The sequence below is a fragment of the Megascapheus bottae genome, chromosome X (assembly GCF_031878675.1).
Source record: "Megascapheus bottae isolate mThoBot1 chromosome X, mThoBot2.hap1, whole genome shotgun sequence".
In the NCBI taxonomy this organism is placed as follows: Eukaryota; Metazoa; Chordata; class Mammalia; order Rodentia; family Geomyidae; genus Megascapheus; species Megascapheus bottae.
The window spans coordinates 2,387,211-2,402,209 of record NC_143547.1 but is presented as its reverse complement, the minus strand read 5'-3'; the positions used below and the strand labels follow the sequence as shown (position 1 = coordinate 2,402,209).

Here is a 14,999-nt window from a genome sequence, read left to right as displayed (position 1 = left end):
TAAATGAGGGGATTTGTTGGGGTCTTAATGTTGGTGGAAATCCACATGAAATGACTGAGAAAAGTGTAAAGTGAAAGTGATAGCTTAACATATGTTGAGTAACAAGATTCGAGGAGATGAGGTCCATCCTAACTGATTCTCTAGTGTAGACAGAGAAGAAAATTTATGTGATAATGAACTTACAAACGATGCTCTTGAAATGATTTCTATTCTTATTTGGGTACCGGGACTGGAGATTGAACTCAGGGTATTTTACTCTAGCTTGGCTTTTTGACTCAAGGTTGGTCCTCTACCATTTGAGTCGCAGTTGTACTTTTGACTTATACTGATTAATGATAGATAAAAAAGAGTCTCTCAGATTTGTCTATCCAGGCTGGCTTCAAACACAATCTTTCCTGTCAGCCTCCTCAGTAGCTAAGATGACAGGCATGAGCCACCAGTGCCCCATCTCAAAATGGTTTCTAAATCACAGTAGCTATGGAACATAATTTTGTTTTTAGGATATGATGTATCAAATAAGTGATAGCCATGACTCATCTTAAAAATTGAAATAAAAATGATACAGGACTATACTGTCGTTAACATATCTATTGTCTGCTAAAAAAAAACCACATGTTAAGCACAATAACCAAGATGTCCTATTTGAAACTCAGCTACTATTTTTAAAGAAGAAAAAGAAATTAAGATTGGTAGTTTTATACCTTTTCTAAAGTTCACTCTGAATTAAAGGGATATATGAGACTTCACCCAAATTTTACAGGCATTATTATCGTTGTATATTTACATGAAGGCTTTAATTTGAAGTTACCTCTGGAAACCTCAAAATATATAAACTAGAAATATCCATAATGGAATTTTAGACTTGGGAGTTGTTGCCTAAAAGTACTAAGAGAAAAAGGAGAAAATCATTTATCTAAGTAAGTTGAAGTGATAAAATATGTTTCTCATTTAAGACAATTCATGTAAAGATCAAAATAACCCACACCTTTACCCCTCAAAAAACTAGAAAGAACCCGTCTTGAGCTTTCAAAAGGGAAACAAACAATGACACTCAGGGTATACAAAGATCTGATGCTTTTGCCAGTGATATGCTATCCTTGCAGAGTCCTAATGCTAAAAAAAATGTAGACAGATTTGTGAGCAGTCCAAATAGACCTGCTCACACTTCAAATTTTGCATTTACAGTGGGACATGGCTGAACAGATAAGACACAGACTCCCCATTGTGTGTCCTTCGGATGGCCTCGGCCAGGATCATCGAAATGTCAATTACCTGAATGAAAAGAGAAAACAGTAAGTTCTACTGCCTTAAAGACTGAAAAATGAGAAAGACTGAGGATGACTTATTTAACACGCATGATGGGCAAACCTCCCATTCCTGTTTCTCTAGGGAGAACAGAGAGCTTTGAACTCATATAGGGTCCAGAAGGAAGGTTTTGGGGGCTGATGCCCAAAGGCTTTTGGGGCTACTGTGAATGGGAGATATACTGACCTTGGGACATTCTACCTGAGCATGGGGAGGAATTTTTCCTTTCATTCTTTCAGAAAAGTCAACTATTATACTCATTTAAGATCACAACTGTGATCATCTAATCCAGGACTCATCAAACTGCTCATTCTGAAAGTCAACCCTTTTAGCTCTGCAGGTGTGATGCTACAGATGCTCAATTTCCTCACCACAACACAAAGGCAGTCACAGGCTGCACCTGTGTACCAATAAAACTTTATTTATAAGTATAGATGGTAGGCTAGGTTTGGCCTCTGGGCCATATAGTTCATCACTTCTGAACTGTTGTTCACTACTCCAAAGGAATCACTACTGTGACCATTTTCAAACTTAGCTCCTTTCTCTAATGGATCTGGACCATAAAGAGGGTTACTGTGGTTCACTTTACTGCTCTAGTACGGGAACTAAATCTTGGGAATGCAATGACTCTCCAAGGTTCACTGAAACATTGCGGCAAAACCCTTTTGACTCACTACAAGCCAGTTGATGTCAGGTGGTCAGCAACATCTCTCTGGTGGTCTGTGAGTAGCCAGTGGGGAGGAGTATGAAGGAGTGGAGTTCTGGAGATCCTTACTAGTTAACTCTCCTATTTTTAAGTTGTGCTAATATATACTCCAAACCTAGAACTTGCTATCTTAAACCATTTTGAAGTATATATTTGAATAATATTACTTATATGCCCAATGTTGTGTAAATATCACAATCACTTATTTCCAAAACATTTTGAACATCCCAAATAAAAACTGTGTATTCTTTCAACACGAACACCCCATTCCTCCCTTTCCACTAGGAACCATGATTATGTTTTCTCTCCATATATTCCTATTCTGCATAATTCATATAAATCCCATCATATAATATCCCTGATTCTGTGATTAGCTTATTTCACCTAGCACATTTTCAAGATTCATCCATGTTATAGCATGTGTCAAGATTTCCTTCTTAAAATCTGAACATTAATTGCTCCAGTACAGCAACAGACTACACTTTGGTTAGCTATGCATGTATCTGTGGACATCTGGGTGTTATGACGTCAGGCTATTCTCAACAGTGCTACTATATTTATTTGTGTGTTTTTGTTTTAACATGTTTCCAAATTTGGTGGGAGGGTACACCTAAGAGGTGGAATTATTGGATCATAAAGAAATCCCATGCTTAACCTTGATACACTTATTTCTTACTGTCTTTTTTCTTGTGGGTCATGAAGCTTGAACTCTGGGCCTGGGTGCTGTCCCTGAGCTCTTCAGCTGAAGGCTACTTACTGTCCTACCCTTGGGTCACAGCCCTACTTCCTGTTTTCTAGTGGTTAATTGGAGATAAGAGTCTTAGGGTCTTTAGTCTCAGGCTGGCTTTGAACAGCCATCCTCAGATCTCAGCCTCCTGAGTAGCTAGGATTACAAATGTGAGCCACTGTGCCTCGCTTGTTACTGTCTTTTGTTTTTGTTACTGTCTTTTGACTGATATTATTAGCTTGCTTTTTCTAACTAGTGTACATTGCCTTCTGCTTATCCCCTTCTCAGGAACCTGGCATGATTGATAGCCTGTGGTGATGAGACACTGCAGTCTCTCTAGGCATCTGCCTTAACCAGCACTTACACACATATACCCAGAAAGCTGGATGCGGGATGCTATTTTTAGGAATGTGAAATAGGTGCCTTGCTGCTTGGTTCTGCCTGGGTAGAGATAGTACCTGAATCTTGGAGCAGTGCTTCATCTTATCTTCTTGTGGAATTGTGTTGGTGACAACAACAGCTTCAAAAGCAGCATTATTAATTCTGGAAATAGCTGGCCCAGAGAATATCCCATGGGTAAGGATGGCATAAACTTTGGTGGCTCCAGCTGACAGTAGCCTATAAAATAGAAGATAAAAATTAAGCAAGTACAGAAACACGTGGTTGTGATGTAATCACTGGGGAGAATGAGAAAGGAGGATCTTGAGTTTGAAGCCAGTCTAAATACATAGAGAAATGCTGTCAAAAACAAACACGCTCTAATCCTATTAAAAGCTGAGGATCATCATTTGAAACCAGCCTGGGGAGACAAATCTTCAAGACTGTTATCCCCAATTAACCAGCAAGAAGCTAGAAGTCAAGGCATGTCTCAAGTGCGAGAGCACTAGCCTTGAGGGAAAAAGCCATGTGAAGCACTGAGTTCACACGCACAAAAATTAAGTGTATACCAATATTTTAAAAATATTTTCCGTGAAGGTCAGTGTTGAAAGTAAAAAGCAAATTCTGTAAAGAGAATGAGACAAATTTCACTTATATTTATTAGCCAAACCAGAAACTTTTAAGGCATGTGTAAATAAAATACTCACTATTAGAATAAGTCAGGAATTATCAAGATTAGGATAATTCTTTAGCCTAGAGTTGTCCTATGCACCATTTTAGCAAGAATAGGAAAAATGAACAGTATCCTTGCCCCCCACCTACTAGCAATCCTCCTCTCCTCTTAGTTATGATGACCAAACATAACAAATAGACCATCCTGATACTGAATCTACATACAAATTTTACTGAGAGATATCTAGTATATTTCAAATAGGAATAGCCATATCAGTAAGGCTACTTAGCTGTGTGTGGCTCAGGGAGGCTTATACGCTGGACAATATATCTTTCTAACATTTGGAAAGCCACGCGGGCAAAGGCTAAGCCATAAGAAGCAAGGGGCCCAGAAACACCCTATCACCAAACTATCTTTCTTTCTGTGCTCAGTTTCTGGAACAGAACTTTTTTTGGCCCTTGAATTTCCCACCATGAAAAAAATGACAAAAATAAATGAGGCTAGAATCTCCTTTGGTCTTAAACTTCACTGCCAAGAACTTGGCAATAGTTACAAAAAGCAAGCCTGATTTTGAAAATCTGATATCGTGCCTTTCTTAAGGACAGACTCCCATGATTTTCTGAACCATCTCACATACTTATCTGCAGCATGGCAGATAGTGCCACATGTGTCAGCCATGTCATCCACCAGAATGGCCACGCGGTCCTTCACGTCACCCACCAGAACCATCCGGTCTACTTCATTTGCTTTCTTCCTCTCTTTGTGGATCAAAGCAAATTCTACATTCAGCCTGTCTGCAATGGAAGTGACCCTGAGGACAGACACAAATAAGCAAGTTAAAACAGTCCTTGAAGGGTCTGGAAAGTAGCTAGCATGCATGATGGCTTCCCCAGGACTGTCCCCCACAAATGGTGCTAAAATGTAGTGCAAGCACCACGCACCAATGACTTACATCTATAATCCTAGCTACTCAGAAAGTTCAGTTCTGAGGATCACAGTTTGAAGCCAGCCTCTTTAGGATTATAGGTATGAGCCTGTAACACCATGATCTTTTAAACTACTTGAAGCATACAATTTAATGGCACTAAGTACATTCACGATGAATACAGCTATTACCTCTACTGACTACCAGAACATTTAATGATACCAGAAGGAAAATTCCACATCCATTAAGTAGTCACTCCCTATTCCTTGACTCCCACACATCAAACACTATCTCGATATTTTTATCTGGTCTATATTTCTGTTTTCATATAAATACTTTATATGTGGCCTTCTCTGTCTGGCTTCTTTCTTTACAGGTTTCATCCATGTTGTAGCAGATATTGGTACTTCATTTTTCTATGGCTGAGTCCATTCGATAGAATGGACATAGCACATTTAACTTATCTACTCATCTGTGGTTGCATGCCTGGGTTAATCTCTGCAATCTGACTATGGGGATTGTCGTTGTTGTAAACATTAGCATACACACATCTGAGTCCCTCTGTTCAAGTTTTGGGCATTTATATTGCAGTAGAATGCGAAACATTCGAACTCTGTACATAGCTTATTCAGCCAGTATCTTCAAGTTAGCCTCTTTGCGATGCTCACAAAAGAATGTAGCAATGAGTTGCAGGCCTTAATAATTCTTTCTACATTAGAATAACTAAGGTTAATGTCTACATCAAGCAACCGATATCTATGAAAATGAGGTGTAAAGGAGGCTATTCTTCCTCCATGTGGATTCATCTCTATACCCAGATGACATTTTAGTGTTCTAGGCTGTACTCTGGTAAATTAAGTAAGCTGGTTTTCTCTCCCAATAGAAACAACTACAGTGCTGGATGACACTGAAATCCAAGGCAGCTACTTTTACAAATCCATTGCCATGCAGATGTAGCAGCAGAAATCCTCGGAGGTAGCAAAGGCAGAGGTAGGTCATCCTGAAAAACCAGCAGGCAGCAATGGGCTTCTCTGCAGTCCTAATAATCAGGCTTCAGTTTTGCTGACAGGGGGTGAAAGATCAAGTGTGGACCTAGCCTGAGTGGAGGGTATAAACAGGAAACCCCGACATAGCACAAGGCCACGGGAGAGCCTTCCTTCAGAGCAGGAAGGAGTGAAAAACAAACCTGCTGCCTAGAAAAGATATTTACTCCGTCTCACACTCAAGAGTGAAGAGGGTTAGTTCTTTTCAGAACTCAAAATTATATCTTGACACTTCCTTAGGGCTGTTTTCCAAATTCCTATTTTATATACTATGAAAACTCTCAAGAAAAGAGCTTATTTATTGGAGGGGGCAGGGCATAATAGGACTTGAACTCAGGGTGTCATGCTTGCTAGGCAGGATCTCTACCATTTGAGTCCATCTCCTTAGCCTGAGAGTTTACTTTGAAGTGAAAGTGTGCAAAGTATGGGGAGAGTACTACAAGGTAGTAGGCAACAATAAAAGCAAATTCTCTTAGACTACATTGAGAAATGTTTAAGGAAAATGAGAGATTCACAGAATAGTTACAAAATAAGGAACCAAAGTACCTACACTGAGCGTCAGGAGAAACAACTGTAACCAAATCACAAGATCATAGAATGAGACACTAGCATTGAACATAAATTGATTAGTTTGATTATTTGTTGTTGTTGTTGTTTTAGGGCTTGAACTCTGGGCCTGGGCACTGTCCTGGAGCTCTTTTGCTTAAGGCAATTTGGGCCACGATGTCATTTCTGGTTTTCTGGTGATTAATTAGAGATAATAATCTTATGGAGCTTCTTCTGTCCAGGGTGGCTTCGAACCACAATCCTAAGATTTCAGCCTCCTGAGTAGCTGGGATTATAGGCGTGAGCCACCAGTGTCCAGCTGCTTTATGTTTTAAAGAAATAAACTGTAAACTTAGATAAGAATAAAAGGATGACAAAGAATGTTCAATCAAGCAATCAAAAACAAAGCAAAAGTTTCAGAACTAGAAAATAATCAAATTTTTCTTAAAAGTAAATACTCTATAGGTAAAGGAATATAGAAACAACACTCAAAGAGACAATGACTGAGAAATTTCCAGTCTTCAGATGCAATAAAAGTTAAGTGAATGAAAGCCAGGGTGCTGGTGGCACAAACCTGTAATTCTAGCTACTCAGGAGGCTGTGATCTGAAGATAGTGGTTCAAAGCCAGCATGGGCTTGAAAGTCTATGAGATTCTTAGCTCCAATTAACCACCAGAAAAGTGGAAGTGGCACTATTGATTGCTCAAGTTGTAGAGTGCTACCCCTGAGCTGAAGAGCTCAAGGACAGCGCCTTGGTCCCAGAGTTCAAGCCCAACGACTAACAAACAAACAAAAAAAAAGATTGAGCAAATATACTGATCAATATGTGAACAACCCTTCAAAATAAATCCTAACATGTGAAGAAGAAATAAAAGCTGTAGTACATAAACAATTTGAAAATACTTGAGATGGTGGGTGTGAAAACAAATAGGTCAGCGGTCATCAGAAAAGGGAACAAACTTCCCAACAAAGTAGAGACTGTTAGTCATAACATACCACTTTTTAATGTTTTTTTTTCAAATGTCTCTGGAAAGAAAAGGGAAAGTGTTACTATGATGATGAAGTCCGTGTTTGTTCTCCTTTAAAAGAAAAATCATCCTCATACTGCAACCAAACCCAAAGTAAGCTGAGCAGACACCCTTCATTACTAAAATCAACCTACCAAGTTTCCTCACTTAAGGATTTAATGAAGAGAAGAAAAATGTAATTTGAAGGCAGACAAAACCTTTGCCCCATAATCACCTTCAAATGTATACTACTGAGTACATGCCAATTTCACGAGCTAAGTCACTCAAAACCAATGAAGGAAAGTTCATTTCTCAGAATATAAGATGGTGTTTTCCAAGAAAAGGCACCTGAACGCCTTGTGCAAAGTGGAGATATACAACCATTTTGGCTTATTTGTTATTTGATAAGGAGCAAAAAGGCCCAGGTCCATGTTTTTGTGTGAGAAAACGTTGCCATTTGTGCCTAAGAGTTCTAATCCTGTGGAATCTAGGCTCAGCCTGATTTTCCTTGCTTTCAGGTGACTTATGTCCTCACATGTCTTATTACCTAAAGAAAGCCAGGATGGGGGCCAGGAGTTTGGCCTAGTGGTAGAGTGCTTGCTTAGCATGCACGAAGACCTGGGTTCGATTCCTTGGTACTCCACATACATAGCAAAAAGCCGGAAATGGTGCTGAGGCTCAAGTGGTAGAGTGCTAGCCTTGAGAAAGTCCAAGGACAGTGCTCAGGCCCTGAGCTCAAGTCCAGGACTGGCAAAAAAAAAAAGAAAGCCAGGAAGGCATGGAGGCCTTTCAAGGGAAGAAGGTAAGCTTTATGGTCCATGGCAGTGGGGAACAGGGGCATATAAATCCATGTGAGGGCTTCTAACCATGTCAAGCACTCATTGATGAAGTAGCCTAGGAGCTCTGCCAAAAGCCTCCTGGGATGCTGGAACATTATCATTTCTGAAAAAGCTACAGAGAACTCTTCTTTCCCATGTATACAGTGGAGGCATAATACATGTTCCTGATATGTGATGTTAAAAAACATCTCACACTTAAATCTTAGTTGAAAAGAGCTAGAAGAAAAATCAGATGGAGACAGATACACAGACAGATTTTTGTGTTTACATTTTTTTCTGGTGTGTGTACACATGACCAGAAGAGACAGATATATAATATACCAAATTATATCTACTGGTTTCTCTGGTAAAGATATAAGGTGTTTTAACATTTATGTTTAACATTTATGGTTACTAATTTTCTAAATGTTTTTATATAGACCACATCCAAAGATTCCATGATCCGGAACAACAAAAAAAGTTAAATTCAAATCACTTGTTTTCATCCCTGCCCCATACCTCTTTTAGGTTGCATTTATTATCTTAACAATGGTAGGAATTTTCCTTTCAACCCAAAGGGAGCTTTAAAGACTACTCAAGGGTGACCTCCTGTGGCAATGTTAAGTTTTACCCACAATGAATTAGATTTCCATGTTCTATTTCTAAACAACAAGGTGAACATGACTGTTCTTTTCTTGGGTGAACATGACTGTTTTCATTAAACGAAAGTGGTAATGGTAATGTCCACTGCATGGTAATGTCCACTTCGAGGCTGTTCTAAAAGGACCATTTGGTGTATAATAGACTGTTCTAGAACGTGAGAAGGACATATATTGTGTACTTGGGGAGAAAGGAGGTTACAATGATTCCTAAATAAAGGTCTTAAAATGTTGGCCTTTAGGATTGTGACCTAATAGTAGAGTACTTGCCTAGCATGCATGAAGCCCTGGGTTCAATTCATCGGTACCACATACATAGAAAAAGCCCAAAGTGGTGCTGTGGTGGCTCAAGTGGTAGATTGCCAGCCTTGAGAAACTCAAAGGTAGTGCCCAGGTCATGAATTCAAGCCCCAGGCCTGGCAAAAATGTTGGCCTTTCCTGGGCAAGGAAGCAGAGTTGGCTGAATGGGACTGCACTGAAGAGCTCTGAACAAAATACCATCTCAAACCTGGCCAATTATTCTGCATTTGCCCCAAAGCAGGACTTAGTAGATACACAGAAAAATATAGTACATAATAAAAGGTGTTTTGAATCACTAGGGAATTATTTTTTTGCCAGTTCTGGGCCTTGACCTCAGGGCCTAAGCACTGTCCTTGGGCTTTCTCAAGGCTAGAGCTCTACCACTTGAGCCACAGCACCACTTCTGGCTTTTTTCTATGTATGTGGTACTGAGGAATCAAACCTGGGTCTTCATGCATGCTAGGCAAGCACTCTAAGCACTCTACCACTAGGCTAAATTCCCGGCCCAACAGGGAAAATTCTTAATTGTGTATGTTTGTGGGCACCAGTGCTGGAGCTTGAACTCAGAGCCTGGACCACTGTCCCTTAGCTTTTTCTTGCTCAAGGTGGGATACTCTACCACTAGAGCCAAAACTCTACTTTTGGCTTTTTTTTTCTTATTGGAGATGAGTCTCATGGAGTTTACACCCTGGGCTGCCTTTGAACTGCAGTCCTCAGATCTCAACTTGTGAAAAACGAGTAAATTGCTGCAGGAGTATGTAAGTTACAATACCTGTAAATGTGTAGAAGGATACTGACCATAGTTGTGACATATACACCCAAGGGAATGTTCTATAGATATCAAAATCAATCAAGCCAACTGTGGAATTATTGCTAATATAGAGCAGGTATAATTTTTGAAAAAAAAAAGCTCAGTGAAGAAGTGTAAAGAACACATTCCCCATTTGGAAATGGGGATACATGTTTTAGGAACACTACTCTGTCACTGGACTGGAGAGAACAGTGGTGTGTAAAGAAATAAAGACAGGTTAGTCACCTTTAGTATCGTTTCCATTTTTGCAAAGAGCACCCATGGTTATTTTTTACCATACATATAAAAATAGGGTTGGGATAGGAAAAGCCTGTTATTATTCTCTGTGTTCAACAGATGTAACTTCTGGTTTTAAAAAAAATGGATAGGGAAAGTTCTGTAAATGCAGATACATATAGACAGAAAGATTAGTATAGCTGAAGACTGGGGCCAAGGGTACAGGGGCAGTGCTAATGGTTAGTTTTCTTTAATGTGATTGAATGTTCAGTTGTTTAAATTGGTAATTTGCACTGAGTGCTGGTTGTTCACACCTGTAACCCTAGCTATGGAGGAACATGAGATCTGACGATCAGGGTTCAAAGTGAGCCCGGGCATGGGCATGAAAACGAAAGTCTGCTTTTTTGCTAGTCCTGGGTCTTGAACTCAGGGCATGCGTACTGTCCTTGGGCTTTCTCAAGGCTAGGGCTCTACCACTTGAGCCATAGCACCACTTCAGGCTTTTTTTCCCTATGTATATATGGTACCAAGGAATTGAACCCGGGTCTTCGTGCATGCTAGGCAAGCACTCTACCACTAGGCCAAACTCCCAGCAAGTCCGTGAGATTTTTATCTCCAATTATAACCTCCAGAAAACTGGAAGCGGCACTGTGGCTAAAGTGGTAGAGTGCTAGCTGAAGGGTTCATGGACAGCGCCCAGTCCCTGAGTTCAAGCCTCACAACCGCCCCAAAACAAAACAAAACAAAACACTCAATATTTGACATGCCTGCTTCTACAAAGCAGGGGCACCTAATGTTTCTAGACCCTTTGGCCAACTTCTTTGCCTTGAATCAACAGATTTGCTATATTCCAATGCATAGTCTACTGTGCGACTTCAGTAAGTTTCCTATGTCAACTGCAAGCATTTCTAGTGGAAATGACTCTAGGAAACAGTTTACATTCTGACGTAAATGGTGACTTGGCAAGACTCAATTGTTCTCTCTGTGGTGGCTAATGGCAAGTCTGTGTCCTTCATGTACTTGTAATGAGCGTATCTCTTCTACCTATGCCTGTGTAGGGCTTTGCAAGCTAACTGTCTGCTGCTTTTGTGTATTTGTGTTTCTTTCCTGTGCAGCCACTTCCTGCAGCTGCCAGAGGCTCATTACCCTCATTACCAGCTATATGGCCAATTTCTTCCTCTTTGACTGTGATGGGAACCTGAGCAGCCATTAGATGGCAGCGGAGTTTGACTATGCTCTTCCCAGAATCTGCACCAACATTTTCTTGCATGGCCCTTGTGACTGGTTTCTAGACTAGTCCTAAACTTTTTCTTTAGCCAGTACTGGGGCTTGAACTCAGGGCCTTGAGCTCTCTTGTTTGGCTTTTCTCTCTTCCTTCCTTTCTTTCATCTTACAGTTTGTTCAAGGCTAGCATTCTATCACTTGAAACATACCTCCATTTCAAGTGTTTGATAACTTAATTGGACATAAGAGAGCCAGTCTTTCCGGGTGTGGTGGCTCACGCCTGTAATCCTAGCTACTCAGGAGGCTGAGATCTGAGGATCTCAGTTCAAAGCCAGCCCAGGTACTAGGGCACTAAAACCATGAGACTTTTATCACTCTTATCTCCAATTAACCACTAGAAAACCAGCAGTGGCCAGTGGCGTTGTGGCTCAAGGGATAGGGCAGTAGCCTTGAGCTGAAGAGCTCAGGAACAGCACCTAGGCCCAGAGTCCAAGCTCCACAAGGAAAAAAAAAAGAAAAGAAAAAGAAACCCATATTTTTTTCTGTATCCATGCTCTCTTTTGACCCTGATCTTGAGTAGTGGGGATCACATAAATGTAATTGTAGGCCTCATCTTGGCTCCAGGTGATGAGGATACAAATAAGGGACAGGCTTCTACACATGATTTTTGTGGACATGTCCTTGCATGGTGCATGGGATTGAACTCAGGGGTCTTGTACATACTAGGCAAATGCTCTATCACAGCTTCTGTATTCCAACAATGTCATTAAGGCTGATAATGTGAATGTACTCCCAGTGCACATCAATAGCACATATGTGTGACACTAGGCTAGTGGCTGGTGATCAGTCTGATGTCTTTTCTGTGGGGTGGCTGCCACCTGGGCAGTAAACCACAACTCCACTTTCATTTTCTTCCCAAGTTACAGCTACCAATTTCTGCAAGGTTCTGAGTCACCAGCCTTGGCTTGGGGTAAGTGTTATGTATCAGATCATTATCCTGGGCCTGGCTTTTCAACATTCTGTGCCCTACTGGCATAGGATGAAACAATTCTTGAGTCTGTGAGTCTTGTAGATTTGTTATCAGGACCACTTTCCTAGGTGCATACCTGCACTACAGAGCTGTTAGTTCCATGTCAGTTTCTGGTTCTTTTTGTTTTTGAGCTGTCCCTCAAACTTGCTTATTTGACACATGAGGAATTGGCCTCTCATCCTGAAGTATTGGCTGGCTAATGTTACACAGAGTGTACAGAATGAGTCCATGTAGACTAGGCCCTCTGGGCTTGCTGGTTCATCAGGCACCAGATCAGGTTCAGCAGGGAAGGCTGTGCAAATCTTCCTCCACACTGACTTGGCAGTCTGGGATCAATTCTCACATTAATTTTCACTGTCCAGAGACTGTGTGCCTCAGGGGAGAGTGCGTATTCCCCACACATCTGCCCACAGCACAGGCTCAGGGTTTGATTTCTCATGGGTGGCTATTCTTTTTTAATCTCCCCATCAAAGGCTCAGCTTGCTGGCTAGAGGCGTGGCCTTTCGCTTTTTTCTTCCTGAAGGCCAAGCTGCCAGCAATTTCTGGATTTTTATTTCCTTCCCCCCAGGCCACCAGAGCACAGTTTTCAGCCCTTTATTTCTTCACTTCAGATATTTCTGTTTCTTGTTGTTCTATATACACAGATCCCCTGTTTATAAAATTTTACTGTTTGGGCTAATATTTTGAAGTTTTTGTAAGAACAAGTATTAACTGGGCAAATTAATTGTATTCTTAATGAAGAAAAACTGATTTTCCAATTATGCTTGCCATTTTTATATTATAAGAATACATTTAAAAATCTATTCTTTTCTGAAAACAAACAAATATAAAGTGTGTGTGTGGAAGAGGGTAACTTCTGTGAATGCTAAAATGTTGACAAAGATGCCAGGTTTCTATCCAAAAGTGAAGTCTGTGGTCTACTTACTTGCTCACTTGCAAAATAGTGTTAGCAGTTGTATTTATTTATTTATTTAGTTACTTATTTATTTTGGAGCCAGGGTCTCACTACATAGTCCAGGCTGACCTCAAACTTGTGAAGCTCTTGCTTCCATTTCTTTTTTTTTTTTTGCCAGTCCTTGGCATGAGCTCAGGGCCTGAGCACTGTCCCTGGATTTTCTCAAGGCTAGGGCTCTACCACTTGAGCCACAGCACCACTTCTGGCTTTTTGCTATGTATGTGGTACTGAGGAATTGAACCCAGGTCTTCATGCGTGCTAGGCAAGCACTCTACCACTAGGCCAAACTCCCGGCCCCTATCTTGCCTCCATTTCTTAAGCTCTGCGGTTATAAGTGGGTAGCAACATGCTCTGCTTGAAGTATAAGATGACTTAAAGCAGGATTCCTATGGCTGAGGGTTAGCTAAGTAGTAAAGTACTTACCTAACATGTGTGAAGGCCTAGGGTTCAATCTCCAGCAGGGTCAAAGGAAAAAAGGAAGGAAGGAAGGAAAGAAGGAAGGAAGGGAGGGAGGGAAAGAGGGAGGGAGGGAGGGAGGAAAAGACAATGAAAGAGAAAAGGATGCTTTCTTATCTAATATATAGGAAATACAGAAAGGAAAACTCAGTAGGGGAATAAATCAAAGTATGCACAGTGTAGCTTGTATTATACCTTTTGGCTCCCCCTGCATCAGGGGAAACAATGATACAGTTCCTCCATTCGGTGATATTCTCTCGAATCCACTGCAGAACTGCTGGCTCCGCATATAAATTATCCACAGGAATATCAAAGAATCCCTAAGGGAAACAATGAGGGTCATATAACAAGTCTTTGTTTTTTCAAAAAGATGCTTGCTTTCACTGAGTAACATTTGAATTATTTTATTTAAAAGAAGCCTGCACACAATAGAGCCCTCTTTTGTTCATTTTTAACAGAATTAAATCAAGACAGGTAGCTGGACATCTTTAATTCCAATCTGTCTTCAATTAATCCATCATTACTGCCATGACTTAGGATGGCATATCCCTAGCGAGATAAAACAACTCTAGTGGGGATAAAAGGGTTGTTTGTTTTTTAACTATTACCAACCAAGCACTTCATATTCATTATATATCGTGAAGCAGGCACTGTTTAATATGTTCTGTTTTAGCGGGTAAAGAGATTTTAAAATATGGCTGGGTGCTGCTGGTTCATGCTTATAATCCTAGCTAGTCATCAAGCTGAGATCACTGTTCGAAGCCAGCCAAAGTAGACAAATCCAAAAGAAAATGTGTATTACATTTCTATCATTCTAATCATTTTCCAGAAGTTTTGTTGAAATCATACAATATCTACTACCAAAAATCCACTCTTGTAAAATTGACTGGAGGGGATGTGGTATGATTTAAAAAGTATTACCATCAAATCAGTTTCCTAGTTTAGTGAAGATAAAAAATTCAAGAGCAAAGCCGGTGCCAGGTAGCTAATGCCTGTAATTCTAGCTGAGATCTGAGGATTGTGGTTCGAAGCCAGCCTGGGCATTAAAGTCCATGAGACTCTTACCTCCAATGAACCACCAGAAAACCAGGCCTAGAGTTCAAGCCCCACAACCGACCAAAAAAACAATAATTAAGAGCATAGTCATGCTATCTCCTTTTAAAATGATTTAAGTTGACAGAGCATGGGGACCGAATTATTGGCAGAAAGAAATGGCTGGT

The 14,999-nt window shown here is 40.5% G+C and overlaps 1 protein-coding gene across 2 annotated transcripts in view; it reads right to left on the bottom strand.

The window, feature by feature from the left end:
- Nucleotides 1-621: 621 nt before the first annotated feature.
- The window catches only part of Prps2 (phosphoribosyl pyrophosphate synthetase 2), a 29,242-nt gene continuing 14,864 nt past the window's right edge, over nt 622-14,999 (bottom strand). For both annotated transcript variants that reach the window (XM_090326882.1, XM_090326883.1), the window contains exons 4-7: nt 13,975-14,099; nt 4,427-4,600; nt 3,197-3,356; nt 622-1,272 (exon numbers count right to left, since the gene is read on the bottom strand). In XM_090326882.1, coding sequence (XP_090183008.1) covers nt 1,180-1,272; nt 3,197-3,356; nt 4,427-4,600; nt 13,975-14,099 — 552 coding nt within the window. In that variant the 3' untranslated portion in view covers nt 622-1,179. The remainder of the gene's footprint in view (nt 1,273-3,196; nt 3,357-4,426; nt 4,601-13,974; nt 14,100-14,999) is intronic.